The following is an 18,163-nucleotide window of genomic DNA, read 5'->3' as shown; positions in this document are numbered from 1 at the left end:
AGACGACAGACAGACAGACAACCGGAAATGGACTTATTAGGTGATTTGATGAACACCTATACCAAAATTTTTCAAGCGCTACAAACTTGTGACTAAATTTAATATATCTTGTATATATTTCATATACATGGTTTAATGAAGTAGTATTTTATTTCGTAATTACTTTAACCCATGCTTAAAATAAAGATGAATACTTTTCTACAGAAAACTTTCGAAAGAAAATTTTCCGGTCATGACTATAAAAATAAAAGTAAATGAAAAAAGGTAATTCTTGCGTGTGTATACTTACTACGTTCATTTTTTCCTTCAGTAGTTGTCTCAAATGATATTGTTACTTCAAGCATATCGCCAAATGCCAATGTTTGATATTCAAGAAAATTTGTTGACGCATGAGTGAATAAAACATGATTGGGTATAATATGACCATCAATCACTTTACCATCGATTTTGTCGGGTCTGGTTGGAGGCTGTAACATATAACAAAACACAAAAAACGTATATTAAATATTAAAAATATCTATAGAAATTTTTATGCTATGTAAATTTCAATATACAAAAAAAAAATTGTCATCAGTTTTCAGAAATAAAAAATTGTATTGGTATCAAAAGTAAAATTTTATATTCACAATATTCCAATTGGAAAATACCACCTATATTGATATTTAATAAAATTTGTTTCGAAAATTTTATGTCCATCTTCGTTTCTTAAGAAAAATTATGTTAAAATTTTTCTTTTGTCTTTTTTCTTATGCTTGATAAACTATTTTGATTTTTCGATGAGGAATAAATTTGCTTTGGACGAAGAACTTATTAAAATTTGTAATCAGAAAGCATACCAAATCAATTAAAATATTTTGAGATCTAACTCACAGGTTTAGGCAATCCGGATCAGAAATCTTACCACTTGATATGTCAAGGTAATATATGCTTAAAGACAGAAAGTAAATCAAAGTAAAAGCAACTAAGACACTTCGAATTTGTGTAACCATAGTAGCTTAAATAGTGCTGGTATACGGATTCTTCAAACCTTACATTGGATATCAAAGATGTTAAAATTGTCCAGGTTTATAACTTAAATTTTAAAGTAAGAAAATATCAGTCACCTCCATCGGTTAGGGTAAGCATAACCTTGTAGGCACCATTAACTACCAATGGTTGCATAGATGTAATTTACAAAAATAATATTATTAAGCTTGGAAATCCAAATAAAAAGATATTTTAAAAAAATATTTACAAATAAATGCATAACTTAGAGAGAACCAAGATACAAAATCAGGCCCGATTCATTTGATCCTTAACAAATCATTCGATTAATAACATATCATTCGATAAGGATTCATTCAATCCTTAATCATAGATCCTTAACGGATGAACCGACTTTGATTTTTCTTTTTTTTGAAAGGTAATTTGATCGAAAGTTCTCTAAGTTATGTTACAAGAAAAATGGCTAGTCCGTTTGAAGACCTATTTTCTAGTTGTTATCGGATACAAAACCCAAAACTCATAATCGAATAAATTTACTTTATCAGAAAGTTATTGATCTGACCACGAAAAAACCTATCATGACCCATTAAAATTTCATTCTGTTGGTAGCATTAGACTAAATATACGACCTGAAATTAATCAGCATTCAAGCTAAATAAAGCTACTGTCGTATTTCATCACCACAAAATTGTGAATCCTTATATTTCCACATACTTCCCGGTATAGGTTGTGCCAGGCGTAGTATTTGACAGTCATTTCAAAACGGCTAGAAAGAGAGCTGTTGACATAGATGTTCTTTAATACTTTTTCCTCATCGAAAACGTCTATAAAGAAACTGAATTTTGAGGTTTCGAACAATAAACATGTTGTTTTTCGATTTACTATTTTCTCCTTCAAATATCCTCCACAATGAACATTTATTTTTGAGCTTGCGAGTATTTTTGCAAGTCCACTAATAAAGCCTCCTCAATACTTTCGAGAAGTAATACGAAGTCGGTCGAGGAACGAGAATATGGAGGTGATATTTGTGGTTTTAACTTGTCCCTTCTTCGCATAGTCTCAAAAGTTGTGTTATAACACACAGAGGGCTACCGCAGTATCTACCTGTGCCAGCTCGATATTAGTCGTGGCAATGAGATACTTCCGAAGTTAGGCGAGAGAGTGGTGTTAAGGGATTTAATTCGGCTAACTTTGGCGAGGATATTCCGCGAGATTGAAGATAAGTGGTAAAAAAAGTTCCTGGCTATAAAAATTTTCGACAAGGGGAGAGACAACATTAACAGGGGAGAGATAACAATTTTCTTAAAATTCTAGCCGTTCTGAATGACAAATACTACGCCTGGCACCAGACAAAATATAGTGATACCTATTCCCAGCCTTCCATCATATAATAACATTGTCAACAATTCAAAAAGGATTGCATTATTAGAGTTCGTTGTCCACCCAACGTATGAATAAAGTTTGAACGAACATAACGACATATCTCATCTTTACTATCTAAATTGACTAATTCATTGACTTACAAAATATTATTAGACGGATACACATAAATTTGATATAAAAATATGAGTCAAGGTCAATGAAAATTAGCATCAAATTAATGATATAGAATAATTCTTAAAAGTATTCTATAACTCTGAAACCATCATTTAATAGTTCGGAATTTGCTTTTGTGAACTGTCAAGGAAAAAGCTATTTTATATTAATTATCTTTCGAACACTTAAAGCTTAACTTCATATTACGTCCAGAGACTGCTGGATACAAAATTTTGTTCTGGATACATTTTAAAAGATTTTAAATTTGTTATAAGGGAAGAAGATAGCAAGGCTAATTTTTAGTGAATGATTTCTACTGGCTAAATTATTAAAGAATTTCGCTTTTTGTTTATCAAATAACGATTTAATAGTCGCATGACAAGACTAATCTATGAACGAAGTTAAATTTAATAATATAATGTGTAGGTCCAGCATAACATACGCTATATGTTATAGCCTCTCTAACTTGAAACTTTTGTCATTACAGAGAAATTGGAAACGGAAAGGTTGGTTGAAAACGGAAAAGATTTTGTTTAATGTTCCACATTGTTCTGCAAATTTTTTAAGTCGATGGAACCCTAATAATAATAACTAGTAGCATATCAGAGTAGATGTGCTATTAGTATTATAATGAAAAGGTCATTTGCCAAAAATAAAAAGCATTATAGATGATAGAATGATGTGATCTTTATTATTTTATTTATATAATCCATCATCATGTATTTACAATATATTTATAAATTCAGAATGAGGTAGAGAATTATGTGATTTAAAAAACGTTGTAAAAATTTCTCATAAATTTTTTAAAATTATTATTTTATCAACCAAAACTCGAGCGCTTATTTTGTGGAGTTAATTGTAAATTGTAAATTAAATGCATCTGGTAAATATGATTCTCCTAATTAGGTTAAAATACGGTTCGGTTAAAAATCGTCTAGCCGTAGACATTCCTGCAGGGGAATCTTAAAGTTATACATCACATGTCACCGCTTTTGTCGTATCCGCTGCTTCAGTGCTTCAATATTTTTTTGATAAAACATGTTCTTGACGTAAGCAAACTCTTAAGCTGCCCATTGATTTTGACTGAATGAATGACAAAAAAACATGTTGAAAGAACCAGCACCAAAAACCAGGCCTTTTGATTTCCAAAGCAATGTACTTTATCTAATTAGTTGACTTAAAAACGAAATAGAGTGGTGCTAAAAATCCTTAATTTTCTTTTAAAGCTTAATTTTCTTTAATGTTTATATATGTAAGTTTTAATGTAGTGAAAAGATAATTTTAAAATTGTATTAAATTAATCCTCTGAACAAATCCTTGACATAATTGATATACTTATGAATCACTACATCTTTTCTAGGTGTTATCGGGCACGAAAACCTAAACTCGCACTTGAAATATAGCTAAAAGCACACTCGATCAAATTACCTTTTAAACAAAATGGAATAAAACAAAATTGGTCTTCCAATTATGAGCTACGATTCCACAAAATCAGGTCTAGATTCGATTGTGGTATCATGCCTCTTACACAGACGATTTTTTTTACCTTTATTTGAAAGGTAATTTTATCAAGAGCTTTCTTTCTTAGCTATTTTTTAAGAAAATATGGTCATCTGTTAGAAAATCATCACCTCTTTTCTAGATTTTTTCGAGTACAGAACGCTACACTCGCGCTTGAAATATAACAAAAACACTCTCACAGATACACACACGTTAAATTTTTAATAACTCTCTTTTGAGGAGGTTAAAAATTATGTGATTTATTTTTAAAGCCTTTTCAAAATCGCAAGCAACTCTGGTGCTTTTTTTATATGAAATATTATATGTTTGTATGTTGTACCTCACTGTCAGAAAAAATGCCACAGTTAAAACATTCTAAGCGTACTCATCATATGTTATGTTATAATAGTAACACTTAGAATGTTTTAAAACGAGCATTTTTTCTGACATTGAGTATACATAGTCTTAATAACATTCATTGATTTTTGATAAAAAATAATACATCTGTACATATAAAATTTATTATTTATTAAATATATGTTCTGATGTCAACATGTATAATGATGGATCATTATTCATTTATTTATGTTTTAATATATTTGTTAATGACACTGAGTGTACCTTCACTGATTTTAAAGCAGTGATAATTACTTTATATGTGTGTGAACATATAATATTACGAATGTTTAGAATCGGAATTATTAAACCGATTTTGGCAAATAGTGCTTTGTTCTCGAATCACAAGTAATCTAGTAGATTTAATATCGCTCCCTTTTTATAGAAATTAAACGGTATAGAAATCACACAATGCCACTACAACCCTTTTGGAATATTAGCCAATGCATGAGATTATAATTTTTTTCTAATTCACAAATGACATCACGGACAACCAAGTTGATTGTTTTTGATCGTTTAAGCACATCGACAAATTGATTTTTGTTTTTGATAACGAAAATAAGTGTTGTTTGTGAATGCGATCATAAATTTTAATATATTAAAAATAATTGTGTGATTATAATTACTCGACTGAGCAACGAAAAGGATTGGTAATAGGTTTATCAGTTTATGTCTGTTCATATGTGGCATACTAGAGGGCAAACGCGTCGTCCGATTTTCGTTATCATTTCTCGGACTTTCGCAATAATACATGTTCCAGTTTCATTAAGATAATAATTCATCTCTTAATTACCATTTTAGTAGTGCCACGGAGTGTCTTATACAATTGATATTTGGATTTTACATTATAATTGTAAATGTAGGTATGTTATAGCATAGTTTTTACTAAAAAGTTCTGGTTTTTAGACAATAAAAGCTGTATGTGGGTAATAAACGTTCATTCATTACTTTATCCTCGTAAAATTTTTCCGTTCATAAAAAGGTTTGATGAATAGCTTCGAATCATTTTTAATTCATATCAAGGAAATAAATATAAGAAATAATCTTAGAAACAAAAAAGCTAGATATAAATAACGTTATGCAGCAGTGTACTTACTTTAAATCCTTCATCAACAGGAATGAAATATGTATGATGTCCTTCCTTTTTAAACACATTCTCTTTTTGTGCAATTTGTACACGATGACGATATGATCGTACACGATGCTCACCCACATCAATATTATCCGTTTGATTTAAAAATAAAAATGCATCTGGATTTGAGACGGGATATGCGGCTGTGTTTGTTGTTAAGACAGGTACTAATACTTCATCGATAATATGTAACACCTGTGAACAAACGAAATGAATTTATGGTGATTGATAATTTTTTTTTCTCATTGTTAATGTTTAATTAAATCGTTAAGGTTGGTTTCTTTTTTTTGAATCAAAGTAGTTTTTCACAATTTTACAATAATATTCCATAATGAATATTAAGTAATGTACCTGCGAGTAATATTATTTTAAAGTGATTGTAAACCTACAGTACTGTAAAAAAGTTTTGGTTTATTGCACGGTATATACATATAAACCAAATGCTTGCTTTGTAGTCAAGTAATGAGTTATTTTTGGCTTTACAATACCACGCAATTACAAAAATATATAATATGTTGTGTACAAGTGATGCTTATAAATTTGATAGTATAAATTAAAATTTTGTTTTTATATCATCGTCAACCTTATATTTTTATGGTATTATTATAAACTACAAGATTGTCTAAATATTTTAGATAGTTTTTTATCACACTCTCTAGATTTTTTGATATAGAATAGAAATATCCAATTGAAAAGGATAACCTATATGATTCATCAAATTTTCAGATTCATTAAGTTTGAACGATCAATCCTAAAAATCTATGTCATTAGATTTAAATTTCATTTCTGTTTGACCATGACAATAAAAATCTGTCTTAAGAGCGTTGGTAGTTTTCTACCGCTAATAGAAAGAAATTGGTAATGGTTTTTTTTACCTGTTTAATTCCTCGTGCATTCGGTGCAACATAATCAGATCGGCCTCGATGAATTCGTGCATTATTTATATAAATTTCGTTATTATATTCACGTGGTCGTATGGTAATCCATAATGGTGGATTTCCTTCCATTTCTGTGGATACTGATGTTTTGGATGCAAGATCATCCAATGTGATAAATTGATTTGCTGTAACAAAACAAAAATAAGAACTAATTAAGTGATAATTTAATCATTTATTATATTGTAGAAAGTTTTCGACAAATATGTGTGAAATTTTGGTAAAAACCCTGCAAATTTTGGAGTTAACAAATTTGTCTGTGAATTTGACGCCAACTATTTGATTTTAAATAAATTTTGGAAGCCACCCTTCAAAATCGAAATTATTGAAGGATGGCTTCCTTAATTTATTTAAAATCGCATGTACACCAGCCAACTTAATAAAGTGTCTTTTGATGGTTTAAAATAATTCTTTGTAAAAAGATGAAAATAAACAAAAAATTCAACACCTTTATTGAAAATAATTATTAAAAGTTACAAGTCATAGAAATTCAAGTTAATTGATTTGACATTGTTTACGTAGGTTGATAGCCTTTAGAGTAGGTAGCTTTGATTACGTCAAGAACAGAAAACTAGGTCTATATACCATTATTTCTACTACATTGAACATATAACAATAATTATCTTGAGAGATGTGTTGTCAGTTACAAAATATTATGTATTAATCAATGACAATCTATTATTACCACAAGACAATGTGTAATATCTCTTACTTTGATGATACAAAAACCAACCATCTAAATCGAACTTTTATCAAATAAATATATCGAAAGAAACATCTTGTAAATTTTCTCTTAGTAAGAAGGCAAGATTGGTGTGAACTTTTACCCATAAAGTGTATACAAAGTTTTCGCGAAGAAAAACTAAAATAAAACATATGAATCAAGTATTGTGTATTAAACACGTACATTCACTTAATATATGTATTGTACAGGGTGTTTCAATAATTTGATAATTAAGTTATAAAATATTTTAATGACACTTATCACGCATAAACTATTGAAGATATCGAGATGTTTATTATTAAGCTTCTTCGTAGTAAGTCAGTGATCGTCTCAAACAATGAAACCTAATTAAAAGCTTTGTAATTTGATTTAAGCTACATGAATGTAAAATTGTTTTTAGTGTTTGAAATAGAAGGTTTTTCAATTAATATTTCTTCGTTGGCACTGAAGTTATATCGAGAAAATAAAATAGATTCGAATCGACATTTGCAGCAAAAAGATGAGAGCTTTTTCCTCGATACCTTGTCTAAGTTTATTTTTAATCCTCCAAACCCAAAAAAGGGTGTTATAAGTTTGATCGCTACGAGTGTCTGTCTGCCTGTCTGTCTCTGGCAGCGTAGCGCCTAAACGGATGAACCGATTTTGACTTACTTTGTTTCTCTTGAAAGATATTTTAATGGAGAGTGCTCTAATCTATGTTTCAAGTGCGAGTTAAAGATTCCGTACCCGAAACAACTAAAAAAATAGCGATGATTTTCAAAATCGGTTCAGTTAAAGAGAAAAAGGAAAAAGGTAATTTAATTCACTCCTTAATTAATCTAAGGGAAAAGGTAATTTAATTAAGGAGTGTTCCTACATATGTTTCAAGTAGAATTTAGGGTTCCGGAGACGAAAAATTTGTCGGAGATATTTTAAATTTTGTAAATTTCATTTGTTTTAAATTTACTTCTTCGTTAGCAAAATTTTTTGTTTCTACACCAAAAAGTTCCTTGATATTCAAAATAATTTTACTGTTTGCTGATAGTGCATTTAAGATCAGTTTCATGTTTCTTTAAAACATCTTGTACAATCTGTTTGAGGGTTTTAGTACAAACAAAAGCATAGATTTATTTGAACAAATATATATGTTTTACAAGGAAAGTGGTGGCAGGCAGGCAAAGCGATTGGTTTGAAGAAATATTCGTTGCACATTCTCTTATTGGAATTTATTATTTCTGTTGAAATAAAAGTTTTTATCGAACATGTAATAAAAATAAACTCGATGATAATAATAATGTCTTTCAAAACAAAACTTAAAGTTTAGGTTATTTAAATTAATTTTTATAAATTTTAAAGTGCTATTATATATACATTTTGCAGCAAGGGTTTACTTTCTTCACATTTGGAGGAAATTGGTTCAAATTGATGATTGGTGGTAGTTTTTTTAAAGGCATTGAGGTTATGCAAGCCTATTTGGCACGCCAGAGTTTGAATTAGCGAATACTAGCTGTGAGCTAACCGCTACGCTGGGAAATTTCAATTTTAAATACAAAGATTATTGTGTCATAACCTTCACTTCATACGCTATCATTTATTCCGTTTTTATCCACAATTTTGTCAATTTTTTTATTTTGTTGCGGCACCCTAACTTTTTTTGAAAACAGTCCATTTTTAATGTTCAGTTTAATGCTCAGAAAATGTTAAATAAAATAATTTAAAAAAATAATATATATATTTTTCATAATTTTAATCAGAACGTGGGAAATCGTATAAGGGTACTTTCGTGGAAAACAGCTTGAATTAAACCCAATTACAACAATACTGTGTACATGAATTGTTAAATTAACATCTAATTTAGGTATATTTCTGAGATTCTGATTTTAATTAAATTTCCAGGAAATTAATATGCGTGCAATCGATTATACATCAAAGTAAATCAGCTTTGGCTAATGTTACATAGAATCGATAATCAAATATCGAGAGCAAATTTTTATGAAAATGAACCTTTGATGTTATGGTTAAATTTCGTAGAACTATGAAAATTATATCTTCGCTTTTCAAATATACGCAATGGGTTGAGACAATTTTTGTTCGCGTGGATATTTATTTGACGACTTTTTAACATAACAAAAAATGTTTTCTAAAATTTAATATTTTTCGAAGGATGTAACACAATGTAGAAAGCCATCCCATTAAAACCATAAACAAATATAATGTATTTTTTATTTTGTTAAAAAAAAAAACATTTCTAAAGTCTGTGAAATTGAATCACAGTAAAAATATAAAAAGAAGTAGTTTTTATACAGACTAGACACTCTATTCGTTATGCCCGTAGTCATGGTAGGGACAATAAAATCGATGCCAGCGCTTCCAGTGATAAATTTTGGCGATAAAGGACGCTGTTACGACTAATTTGCAGTCTTAACATGTTAATGTTATAGCAAATGTCAAATTAAAATTATTGAAAAATACTAATTAATTAAACTTAATGCATTAAAAAGTTTGAAAATAAGAAATCAAATTGCACAAATATTATTTTTCAAATATAAATTAACATTTATTTAAATTTGTGAGACAATAATATTAAATTTTCAATGTAAGTCATAACTGCAATCCATATTATATATGCATCCATACAATTCTATAATTGAAGTAGTGTATCGTTCTCATGGAAACGAAACTCGCGCACGGTGCGAATAAATAACTAGCTTACCATAATCAAACAATTTGGATAACTAAGAGAGATAAATTTTGATTTTGTTTTAAGAAAAGTACTGTAACAATTATAATCAAAAACTAGATCTCTACTTTTGTATCTCTCAAAGAAGTATAAATCTCGATCTAAAATTTATATTTTGACATCAAATTTTTTTAAGCGGTAAAAATTTGGGACCGGCGAAATCTTTCATCAAAAGTTAAAACAGAAAATATTTGAACAAAAATTGAATTGAATTGAATGAATCCTGAAATTTACAAAAATAATTCACTAGATACCTTTGGTGGTAAAATAGGTACAAGCAGTTTAAAATGTCCATGGCAACCTATGTACTCAGACCATCATTCAAAAATTAAAATGAATATTAGTAGTTTCATTTTACCTAGAGGTTATTAACCCCTTTTTAATGAGACTCCCGGATAAGGTAGATCCAGAAAAAAGTATCAACCAAAATTTGTTCGAATGAAAAGCGCTTCTCATAGGCACATTGGATCGGAAATTAGCCTTCAAGGTCAGTTGAATATCAGCACGTTATCATTACAGGTAAGAGATATCAGACCACTTTAAAGTAGTAAGTTGTTCCTCATTTTGTGTTGTAGGTTTGATATAAATTTTACTTCAGTTTCGTGCTCTGGAGAAGTTTTGGAAAAACACACTTTCATTTCATAGCATGTTATTTCATGAAATAATGCTCTCTATTGTAGTAGTTAAAAAAATTAAGTCTAGAGTATGATAATAACATTTAGTCCAAAAAATTTAATCCAAGTTTGATTTTTGAATATTATAAGGATTACAAGCAAGTGTTATTATTAATTAGCCGCACTTCTTTAAAGAAAAAAAGGTTTATTAGTGAAGTTCTTTGTGCTTTGCGTTGATTTAATAATATTTCTATACATGTGTTCGTTCCATTTTATTAGTTGTTTCCTGTTTTAGCAATAGAGTTTGGCTAGTTAGTAGCACCATACTGTGTAAATATACTCCTAAAAATTTTATATAATATAAAGCTATTTATTGCTATATGAGGTAGTCCATGTTTGTACACGAGTTAGAGTCATAAATTATGATTTCATAGCGATCATCTTTCATCACATATGGTACGTTATGATTCTTTTTTGTTTTTACAGTTTATTTTTCACGAAAATATTATATAATGTTCTTTTACACTTTTCGAAAACTTTATTATAAAGATAGTATAAAATGTTCTGACGTATATTTTGGTAACGGGTGGGCCAAAAATGATTATTCATTTGTTTTGAAATCAGCCTGAAAAATAGGTCGAGGTTACGTTATTCAATTGACGTGTTTCCCATTAATTGTTAGAATCTTTAAAAACAATTGATCTTGTCGTTTATACTATCGATTAAATATGTTAAACTGATAAATGGCGTCAGGATTTTTAGGTATTTAAGTGTGAGACAAAACTATTAAGCAAAAGTCTGTGTTTATAAATTTGACGTTCTTTTTCGAATCGGTTTTTAATTTAAGTTAAATCACTCACCTATAAGCGATTTTTCAAGCAGTTTCAGTTTCTTATTGAAAAAAAACCACTCAAATTTAATATAGAAAATTTAAGTCTTTATATGTCGAAGAAAACATTAATGAAGGCCACAAAAAGGTTTTCAAAATCTTCTGGTTATTAACCTATCTTTAAAAGATTTTTTCCGTGGTTTGAGAAAATCGTGATATAAAAACCTTCTTTGCAACAGGATTTTTTTTTAGTTTAATCATTTGAGTTTCACTGAAAGAACAGGTAAATTTTGGTAATGAATATATACTTTTTCAGAAAATTTCGCTACCGTATTGTGTAACTTTAGAGACCTCATAGATTTTAAAATATCTTGTTAGGATATTGTCCAGAGTATATTAAAGTATATCAGATACGATCGCCAACAAAATTATTTATAATGCTTTTAAAGAAACAATCTTTTATTTTCTTTTGTTCACAAGTTTTAATCTTTTGATTCCCAAGCTAACATTAAAGATCTGCTAACCTTAAAGAGTTATATTCTAAAGTTATCCTCACTGGTCCATAACTTAGATATACTTTTTCCATTTGCCTCAATATACATTGAAATATTAAAGCATGTACGTTAAGGTGATAAAAAACAGAAATTATGATATAGTTTTAAACGTTATTGAATGCCATGAACTGCTCTGCTATATGTTGTGTATGTGACTTGAATAATTTTATGAAAATAATAATCTTACACATTTTATAGAAATACAACATAATTTATTTATTTTTTGGATAAATATTGAATTCTTATAAATCAGTAACCTTAAATAAAAAAACGAAAATTTATTAAACATGATATAAAAACTAAATAAGAATGTTTATTTTGAAGGTGTCTTTTACCAAGCCAGTTTTGGAAGGTTTTGAAGGTTGAAAGAATCTGCAAAATATCAAATCTTATTGTATAGTTGACTCATTGTTCCTTTTTGTTAATAGTACAAAAGGCGGTATAAGGTTGACCTTCACCCACCTAATAACCAGATAAGACATACTTTTTATGAAATTTTATTGAATTTAGACACTCCAATCATCGTTTATTTATCGAAAACGGTTCATGGCTATTTTTAATTGAATTAATTTTGAGAAATTTTTTCCACGAAAAATCACAAAATTAAATCTACTAGTATAACTATAAATTGGTCAAGTAGTTCACGTTTATGCTACCTAGGTTAGGTTAGGTTATATTGGCTGTCCACGAAGGACACACTTAGGCTATAGAGCCCATTGTGATACCATATATGTGTTTTGACAGCTTTTCCGCTGATAATTTCATTTATCAGCTCCTCAATTTCAGAGGCTGAGTGCACCTCCTTTATGCATATACCATGCACTACACCAGCCCACAACTATTAAATAAATTGCTACCTAAGTTAATTCGTTATGGCATTTTGACATTTTTCCACAAAATTTCTGAAAGTAGAAAACAATAGTTTACAGATGCTCATTCAATTACTAAAACGATAAAATAAAAGATCACACAAAATTTTAAATCAATTTTTATAATTGGATTTGAAATAAATAAATCATTAATTTATCTAATTGGAACAACCAAATTTAGTAATTAATTTTTGAAAATATTTTTAGGTAAAAACTCTACAAGCACGTAGTTGATTACTGTTGAATGAATAGTAATTTTGACATTGTATAATGCAAATGAATTATATATAATAATCATAAAGGATCATTAGATATTGAAATAAAAAATAAACAACAAGTCAAAACAATGTTCACATAAAACAATAAACAATGTTTATGCATATAATTTAGTTTACCTAACTACAGTAATAATAATAATTAATTATTAACAGTTTTAGAAAATATAAATACAATGAGATCAAACCATAATCGTCTATTATCTGCATATAAAGAGTATTTTAATGAAAATTTAATATTATTAAAACTGTTTGCGGCTGAAAAAACAACTTAGCAATAAAAAGTATGCATAAAGTTTGCTTGATGATAAGTAAAAATACAATCGTCCAAAGTTTAGAGTATACAATCTTAAGGATGTTCCAGCATGGTATTTGCAGTTTCTATGTTAAAGCAATGGTACAATTTTTTTTTCGACAGAATTTAACGAAAAATTAAATTTAAGAATTTAATAATGCTTACTATTAATTCCCAAAGTTTCAGAAATTTTGACCGTTTAAAATGGGAAATAATTATACCAACGTCCCAATTTCGATCAATTTACGTCAAAATTAATATCTCGAAAGTGAAAATTAATTTCTAAATTTTTTTTTTAGAATTGTATTGTATAAACATTTTTTTCTACTTTTTCTTCAATATATAATAATATCATAAAAAATAGTTGGAGAGACCGGACATTTTACATGCTTTAAATGGGACATGAACCTCAAAATCGCGAACTTTGTCTTTAAATATCTCGCGATCTAAACGGTCAAAAATTATGAAATTTTAGGAATTCATAAATAAAGCTATTATAAACCCGAGAAAAAAAATTCGGCCAAATCTGTCGAAAAGTGATTTCATGCTGGTACTACCTTAAGAAGTGTGTCAAATTAGTTTAATAAATATGGTGGAAGCGCAAATAAATACGTTGTAAGTAGTAAGAACCGATATATTACTTAATTTATATGCGTTTCCACCATTTAATTTATTATACCATGTATATGAAATATACCCAGGTATACTTAGTTTAGTCCCAAGTTTGTAACGCTTAAAATTATTGATGCTAAATCAATAAAATCACCGTATTAGTCTATTTCCAGTTGTCTGTCTGTCTGTCGTCTGTCCGTCTGTCATCACGATAATTCAAAAACGAAAAAAGATATCAAGTTGAAATTTTTAAAGTCTGCTTAAGACGTAAATAGTGAGGTCTTGTTCGAGAAATGGCAAACATAGGTCAATTTGGTCTTGGGTCCGTAGGACCTATCTTGAAAACCGTTAGCGATAGAACAAAAGCTTGAATGTATAAAATGTTCCTTATAAAAACATAAACAACTTTTTTTTGAAACATTTTTTCGTAAACATCACTGTTTACCTGTGAGAGCGCAAATTATGCGTAAATTATATAGTATGTATTACATGGGAATATCAGTTATATATGTGTCACATATATGTAATAGTCTTTAATCTAATATTACCGGGTATTTTATTTATGTTTTCATCTCTGGTGTTATCGAGTTTTAAACTTCTTTTTTTAATTTATTATCTATTCTACAAACCATAGCAAGTACTTTTTCTAAAACTCTTGACCTATTATTTTTGTCCCGATTTGTGTACCTTTCAGTATATAAAATATTAATTAATATGTACTTTCCCAACTATATATGTTTTAAATCAAATAAAATTCACAACAACAAAACGATATTGTAATTGTTAATGTTTGTTATATAAGTCGTTAATAAACATGTTAAAATATAGTTATTGTTAATGTTATTAAATCATTATAATTATTTTACATCGAAACTAGTTGAAAACAAACAATTTCAAATAATTATAAATGATCTTAAAAGCAAGGTAAATAGCCCTGAATGGTAGGAGATATTTTCAGAAAAAAGGAGATTTTGAGATATCAAATCGTCCTGAATTAATCATTTATTCATTAAATATTACTTAAATAATTATTATTACTTATATTTATAAATATTGACCCAGCACTGAAGCTGAGTGCTCATCTTTTCCACCCTCTATTTAAAAAATAGTTCAACGTACAAAAAAAAAAAAAAAAACTCAGACAAAATTTGTCGAAAATTTTATTCTCTACAACTTTTATAATAAATGTTAATACGATTAAAGGCAAAGGAAACGAAATATTCACAAATGATTTTCTCGAGCTTGAATATCTAAATAAAGATTTGTACAAAATTAGTACCATCATAATATAGGTTTGTACAAAAATTCATCAGATTAATTACGTGACAGTAGTTAACAAAAATTATATTTTTTCTTCTTATAAAATCGAATTTAAAGTTCATAATCGGTGCAGATATTACTAATATTTTCCATACTGAAATCCTTAACGGCGAAATAGTTATCCAACTAAAAATCGTTAACGTTATGGTTAACCAAAATATGTTGTGACAGTGTAAGAGAAAAGGGTCATTATAAACATATTCAGAAAAATTATTTGCACAATATATACATCAATAACTAGGTGCCAGGAAAATAATTTTATCTATATAGAAAAGTGGTGATGTGTGTTTTGTTTAGTTAAATATTTACATCGCCAAAAATATTGAATAATGTTCAAATAAAATAAATTTTCAAATCATATTGAAAAATAATTTATATTAAAAAACTTCTTTTTTTACTTCCTTGTAGAATGTAAAGGAAGTGCCTATGTAGTACATATGTACGTAGGGCAAAGTGGAGTAAGTAGAAATGGCGAATAATCACGAACACTGGCATTCTAAGGTTTATATCATGAAATTATTTAAGTTTATACTACACTTATTTTTGACCAAATTTATCATTTTTATAATTATACGACGAATTATTTAATTTGTTTATACTATTATTTAAATGAAAGTTTTTAATTAACAGTATTTTTCTAAACAAAACGGGGTAATTAATTTGGAAATAGTATCATCTTAATATATATATTTCTTGTGTGTGTGTGTATGTGACTGAACTCCTCCTAGACGGCTGGACCGATTTCGATGAAATTTTTTGTGTGAGTTCAAGGGGATTCGAGGATGGTTTAGATTTACAATTTGGTCCAGTACAACTGTTTTTGAGGGCTCCGTACCAAAAAAATGAAATTTCATTAAATGGTGGGAGCGCATATAAATCATATCACATTATGTATACTATGTGTACTATGTATTTTTAATAGTATTCAGGTATTGTCAATAGGCATTTATTAGAGCCATATGCGAGCGCAGCGAGCTCTACTATCAAAGGTCAGGCCAAAGGTCGAAGGTCAGGCCACTCCAATAAATAGGAGTTAAATTGGGGTTTAGCGGGATGGGTTTAGCGGACAGGCTAAACGTAGTATAGGTATTCATGAATTGGAGTTACGTTTTTACGGGACAACGTCCGTCGGGGCCGCTAGTTTTAATATATATTTTTTAAATATTTTTGCTTAAAAGTGACTAGGGTAATCGCGAACAGTGTCTCTTTCATTTTAATCAATACAGAGTAGTTACGATCGGAAAAATACAGATATTAATTGAGATAAACTATATGAAATAAAAATGTAGTAACAGAAGTTACTCAGCTTTAATTAGCTGATACAAGTCTATTTGTCATTACTTCATTAACTTCGTAATTACCTACCTGTCAATTTTATTTCAAGTTTAAGATACTTTAACGTGTTATAGCAAAATGTATCTTGTTTTTATATAATAGCCTGGCCACCAATTCGTCAGAATTTATTGATAATGAGATATTAATTCATTAGAATTTGATTTTTTTGCAACTGCATAAACACAATTTCAAATTTTCCTGTGTTCGTAATTCCTCCATTTTTCCTTACCTAGCATAATTTAAATGATATAAGCCATGTTGAAATTTTGGATTTTGGACCGATGTAACATCCATTTGAGTACTTCCTTTTTTGCACATCATTGTACGTAGTGATATTGAAATTTTCACTAAGAGTACAAGGGTGTCATGTTCACATCCGGTTTGTAAAATAATATCCTTACGTAATTATTTGTAGAATCGATATTTCATTGCCAGATATAGTACTAAATTTCCACGAAAAATATATTAAAACCAATAAAAATTTTCTCGTAAAACCTATTATAAATTTCTGCGAAATCAATTATATTTTTTATATATTTTCAATGCTTTATATTTTACGTGAAAATACATAATGGATTTAAAAAAAATAAATAAATTGGGTTAGAAAAAGATTCAAAAAAAAAAATTAAAAGCAAATAATTGTATTATAATATTTTAATTTTCGTGAAAATCATAGAATTCATAAAATTGTGTTTAAAAAAAATTTATGAGTGTGTGTTCAACATATTTAATTAAAACTAGTTAAGTGGAATAATTATCGTTACGAATATTTTGCTATTCTTACCATATATGTGTTTTCCGCTGATAATTTCATTTATCAGTTCCTCAATTTCTGAGTGCACCTCCTTCATGCATATACCTTGCACTACACCAGCCCATCACTACTATTAATTAAATTAATTTTGTTATGACGGCGGGAATCGAGCCCGCTACCGTAAGCATGCTCGTACCATAAGAAATCAAATTAACTTGCAATTAACTTTTCTGAAATCAGCGCATACGAATCTGGACTATTCCAACAAATTTATGTGACATCTACAACTATTTGGAAACATAATTGTAGTTACATAATATGTACCTACCTCAATTAATTACAGAAGCGTATGCATATAAAGAGGGGTTGTAACGTACATGTTATATGTTAATTATCGTCAAATCATTATAAATTTATTGCGAATAATAATTATAAACATTTATATAGTTAGTAATGATATTGTTACATAATTAACAGTATCTATAGTGTATGTAATGCGTGTATTGTGTACAATAGTTACATATTCCCGAATGATTTCATCTCTGGTTCATACACATATAAACGCGTTTATAATATAATTAGCCTTCTGTAAGCAAAACTATTTCTGGCTAGCAATCAAAAGAATAATGAATTTATTAAATTAATTGTAAGATGTAAATCGTGATCTTTATTTATTATAAATGTGAAATTTTGTGAAGATTAACTTTTACCAGGCGTTACATTACAAGAGAAGGGAGAGATATTTCACTTTTGAATGTATGTATACATGTCAAACCTATT

The 18,163-nt window shown here is 28.5% G+C and overlaps 1 protein-coding gene across 6 annotated transcripts in view; it reads right to left on the bottom strand.

Annotated features, from left to right (window-relative positions):
• LOC123296626 (fasciclin-1) overlaps positions 1-18,163 on the bottom strand; it is a 451,184-nt gene that overhangs the window by 25,390 nt on the left and 407,631 nt on the right. For all 6 annotated transcript variants that reach the window (XM_044878184.1, XM_044878224.1, XM_044878200.1 and 3 more), the window contains exons 3-5: positions 6,424-6,611; positions 5,513-5,743; positions 290-467 (exon numbers count right to left, since the gene is read on the bottom strand). In XM_044878184.1, coding sequence (XP_044734119.1) covers positions 290-467; positions 5,513-5,743; positions 6,424-6,611 — 597 coding nt within the window. The remainder of the gene's footprint in view (positions 1-289; positions 468-5,512; positions 5,744-6,423; positions 6,612-18,163) is intronic.

The sequence above is a fragment of the Chrysoperla carnea genome, chromosome 1 (assembly GCF_905475395.1).
Source record: "Chrysoperla carnea chromosome 1, inChrCarn1.1, whole genome shotgun sequence".
Taxonomy (NCBI): domain Eukaryota; kingdom Metazoa; phylum Arthropoda; class Insecta; order Neuroptera; family Chrysopidae; genus Chrysoperla; species Chrysoperla carnea.
Note: the sequence above shows the minus strand (reverse complement) of the source record. Positions and strands in the feature narration are given on the sequence as shown.